We start from the raw sequence: 5018 nt of genomic DNA on the forward strand, positions 1-5018 counted from the left end.
TAAGGAAGTCCACATTTATAAGTTTTAAACAGAGCTAGATCATGTGATTAGTGTTTAGTTGAGCTAAACTGATTAGTTTAACTCACTTCACCAAACATAACATAGTTTTAATACAGGTTATAAAGAGACTTCACTAAACATAACATAGTTTTAATACAGGTTATAAAGAGACTTCACTAAAAATAACAGTTTTTATAAAGGTTATATTACAGGTTATAAAGGTCATAATACAGGTTATAAAGAGACTTCACTAAACATAACATAGTTTTAATACAGGTTATAAAGAGACTTCACTAAAAATAACAGTTTTAATACAGGTTATAAAGAGACTTCACTAAACATAACATAGTTTTAATACAGGTTATAAAGAGACATCACTAAAAATAACAGTTTTAATACAGGTTATAAAGAGACTTCACTAAACATAACATAGTTTTAATACAGGTTATAAAGAGACTTCACTAAACATAACATAGTTTTAATACAGGTTATAAAGAGACTTCACTAAACATAACATAGTTTCAATACAGGTTATAAAGAGACTTCACTAAAAATAACAGTTTTTATAAAGGTTATATTACAGGTTATAAAGGTCATAATACAGGTTATAAAGAGACTAAAAAGTAAATGATTTATTTCCAGAATAGCTCCAGAGATTGAAAGCTCAAGATACATGATGGAATTCCTCTTCTCATTAGGTAGTTAGCACTGCCATCTTGAATGTGTGCAAGTTTGAACGTTGCCACTGAATGCTGTTTAAATCAGGGTGTAAAGTCAGTGATGTACAACAGAAACTTTTTCATGTACCACTGAAGGCTGTTTAAATCAGGGTGTAAAGTCAGTGATGTACAACAGAAACTTTTTCATGTACCACTGAATGCTGTTTAAATCAGGGTGTAAAGTCAGTGATGTACAACAGAAACTTTTTCATGTACCACTGAAGGCTGTTTAAATCAGGGTGTAAAGTCAGTGATGTACAACAGAAACTTTTTCATGTACCACTGAAAGCTGTTTAAATCAGGGTGTAAAGTCAGTGATGTACAACAAAAACCTTTTCATGTGCCATTGAGTACTATTTAAATCAGGGTGTAAGGTCAGTGGTGTACAATAGAAACTTTTTCGTGTACCACTGAGTACTATTTAAATCAGCTGATTAATGAGGCAGCCATATCAACTGGACCTCTTAGGTACAACTTGTCTTTTACATAACCCTATAGTTTGTAGTTTGGTTGTGAAACATTTGGTGGCTGAAGTGGCCAGATCAACTGGACCTCTTGGGTACAACTTGTTTTTTACATAACCCTATAGTTTATACTTTGGTTGTGAAACATTTGGTGGCTGAAGTGGCCAGATCAACTGGACCTCTTGGGTACAACTTGTCTTTTACATAACCCTATAGTTTGTAGTTTGGTTGTGAAACATTTGGTGGCTGAAGTGGCCATATCAACTGGACCTCTTGGGTACAACTTGTCTTTTACATAACTCTATAGTTTGTAGTTTGGTTGTGAAACATTTGGTGGCTGAAGTGGGCAGATCAACTGGACTTCTTGGGTACAACTTGTCTTTTACATAACCCTATAGTTTTAGTTTGGTTGTGAAACATTTGGTGGCTGAAGTGGACAGATCAACTGGACTTCTACTTCATTCTCCTCCACAGGGGTTTCAGTAACTTCTGTTGTAATGGTGGAGGACTGTTGCTGCATAATAACATTATTATACAGTAGCACAAATCTCAAGAAATCTCATAAGTTTGGAAAGAGTTGTCTAAAGGTTAGTGGCATCCAAATCTCTAGGGCAGATTCACAGGTAAGCTAGCTGTCTGTGTGTGGAGATGAGTAGCATTTCGGAAGATAACATGTATCTTCTAACACTACAGTCTTTAAAGTTTTATATACAGAAATAATTATATTTTTGTTTCAATTAAAAATATCAAATTAGCATCAGAGCCCTTTTACTGTTACCTCTGGTTTTATAAAAGAAATCGTGTATTTTGAAAATAATTTATCATTAATCTACTTACTAGCTAATTCTTTGTTTTGTTGTACGAGTTGATATCGCAGATCATACATCTGTTTAACTTCTGGAAGGTCTTCAAGATAGTTGTCCAAACTCTTTTCATCTTTCAGGTTTTCAAGTTCAGGAATACTAATAAACACATGCACTTAAATAACTGTTAATAGTAAATAACTTCTAAATATCTATATAAATAACAGAATCGCAGATCATACATCTGTTTAACTTCTGGAAGGTCTTCAAGATAGTTGTCCAAACTCTTTTCATCTTTCAGGTTTTCAAGTTCAGGAATACTAATAAACACAAGCACTTAAATAACTGAACCAAAATTCTTAAGTTATTTTTAATAGTAAATAACTTCTAAATATCTATATAAATAACAGAATCTACAGTAAGATTTATCAGGTTTTAACAAAATTCAAAAAGTAGCAGCAAAACTTGGGATTAGCATAAGATTTGTTGTTATGAAATGGTGTATTAACTTTTTGTAGTAGTAACATAAACATAGTAGTAGTTGTACATAAACATACACTAAACAATACAAAAAATATTAGGTTGACAATTTAGTTCCTCTTTATTCTCAGATCTTTAACTTTTAAAACAATATTTTATGGAAGATTTGTTTAATTTGACAACATTGTAAAGACTTAAACACCAGAACCAGATATCATATCTGGAAAATTAGTGGAATGAAAAGTACTTTTGGAGAAAAGTTCCACGATTTTTTCTATAAATAACTTTTAAATAACGTTGTGCTTCAAACAATAGTTTAATCTCAATTTCTAATTATAATACTTGAAACAAACTAAGTTTATAACTTGGAATTACTGTGAGAAATAAGTTAACATATGCTGTACTATGGTTATGTATATTATAATTACTTTTCTTGTTCTGTTATTAGCCAAAAGGTTACTTTAGGTTGAGAGTTTCTTTACACTTAACACCTAGTGTGTGTAAATGAAACCAGCTGAAGCACGTTTTCAGTGTTAAGAAATTCATAAATCAATCCTTACACACAAGTTTCCATATCTGCAGTAAACTTGCTGCTTTCATCTGCAGTGTACACTGTTCATACGACTAAGTGAATACAAACAATTACAGTTACTTAACAAGTCTCACTCTCAAAAAATACTTTATCTCTTAAAAATACACATGAGTTATGTATTAATTTTTGCAATGTGTTTTAATGTGCTGAGTTTTTAATGTGTTTTAATGACTATTAATTGTTTGTCATAAAGACAAATGAGAGAAGTGTTTCAAGATATTGAATCACCACAAACCTTAACTCCTTCAGTACTGGAAAGATACAATCATTCAACATGTAAGAACAGGTATCCTGTAAGAAAATAGCAATTTGTAAAGACAAACATCCTCCAATAATAAAAACATCAATATTTCTAAAGAAAGACAACCTGTAAAAAAAATAACTGCAAAGAAGAGGTATCCTACAAAAAACTGCAAATTTTAAAGCCAGGTATCTTATACAAGAAAAAGCAATCTGTAATGGTATCCTATATAAAAACAGCAAATTAAAAGAATATAAATCCAACACAACCATCACTCTGTGAACAGTTCTGTCACAATACTTCCTGTTTTGATTGTGTTTATGTTCAGACTTCACTGTGATGCTCCCTGCATGTTCATATACACATTCATATTTTTTTATAGAGAAACTATATAACATAAAAATATTTTTATAGAACAAAATCTATATAGAAAAATGTACACTTGAAAGTATTCAATCTACTTACATATAGTTGATGGTTGGAGTTTCAAATCCTAGATTTAAAAGTTTTGTCAATACAAAACACAGGTTCTCAAATGGAAATAGATGAACACTTTCACATACATTAGAAGTTTTACTTAAACTTTGTTTACTTTCACAAATGGAAATAGATGAACACTTTCACATACATTAGAAGTTTTACTTAAACTTTGTTTACTTTCTAATATTAAACATAAAAGGACAAATATTACTAAAGACTACAAAAATAACTTATTAAGCATCAATAAAAAAAAATCACTTCAGTGTTAAATCAAGGTTAACTTCCCCAGCTGTGTGTTAAATCAAGGTTAACTTTCCTAACTGTGTGTTAAATCAAGGTTAATTTACCCAACTGTGTGTTAAATCAAGGTTAACTTCCCCAACTGTGTGTTAAATCAAGGTTAACTTCCCCAACTGTGTGATAAATCAAGGTTAACTTCCCTAACTGTGTGTTAAATCAAGGTTAACTTCCCTAACTGTGTGTTAAATCAAGGTTAACTTCCCCAACTGTGTGTTAAATCAAGGTTAACTTCCCCAACTGTGTGTTAAATCAAGGTTAACTTCCCCAACTGTGTGTTAAATCAAGGTTAACTTCCCCAACTGTGTGATAAATCAAGGTTAACTTCCCTAACTGTGTGTTAAATCAAGGTTAACTTCCTTAACTGTGTGTTAAATCAAGGTTAACTTCCTAACTGTGTGTTAAATCAAGATTAATGTGCTTTATTTTAAGATATTCAAGCTGCTGGCTTACCTGAGACACAGACAGTCCTGAGCTGGTTAAATATGGTGGCTGTACTCTATTTGAAAAAATTAAATTTCTTTTTTTACTTTAACAAATGTACAAAAACCAAACACAATTTCATTAAACTTTTACATGAACCTCAAGCTTGGTAAGTCTAGTAACATAATGAATTTTATATTTGTTAAGCTTATCGGTTTAGCTGAACTAAATGCTAAGTCAGATGTTCTAGCTCTGTTAAAACTTATAAAATGTGGACTTCCTTAGTTTGGAATTCTTTATAACCTGTATTAAAACTATGTTATTCTTGTTTCTCATGAAGAAGAAAAGTCCACATTTTGATCTCTTTATAACCTGTATTAAAACTATGTTATTCTTGTTTCTCATGAAGAAGAAAAGTCCACATTTTGATCTCTTTATAACCTGTATTAAAACTATGTTATTCTTGTTTCTCATGAAGAAGAAAAGTCCACATTTTGATCTCTTTATAACCTGTATTAA

At 31.1% G+C, this 5018-nt stretch overlaps 1 protein-coding gene across 1 annotated transcript in view; it reads right to left on the reverse strand.

Annotated features, from left to right (window-relative positions):
* The window catches only part of LOC106475387 (vacuolar protein sorting-associated protein 37A-like), a gene marked incomplete at its 5' end in the record, with an annotated part of 18656 nt that overhangs the window by 8331 nt on the left and 5307 nt on the right, over nt 1-5018 (reverse strand). Inside the window, 4 exons of the mRNA XM_022379503.1 lie at nt 2021-2145; nt 2229-2306; nt 3294-3349; nt 4530-4575. Coding sequence (XP_022235211.1) covers nt 2021-2145; nt 2229-2306; nt 3294-3349; nt 4530-4575 — 305 coding nt within the window. The remainder of the gene's footprint in view (nt 1-2020; nt 2146-2228; nt 2307-3293; nt 3350-4529; nt 4576-5018) is intronic.

This window comes from Limulus polyphemus, unplaced genomic scaffold (genome assembly GCF_000517525.1).
Source record: "Limulus polyphemus unplaced genomic scaffold, Limulus_polyphemus-2.1.2 Scaffold8498, whole genome shotgun sequence".
NCBI classification, from domain to species: domain Eukaryota; kingdom Metazoa; phylum Arthropoda; class Merostomata; order Xiphosura; family Limulidae; genus Limulus; species Limulus polyphemus.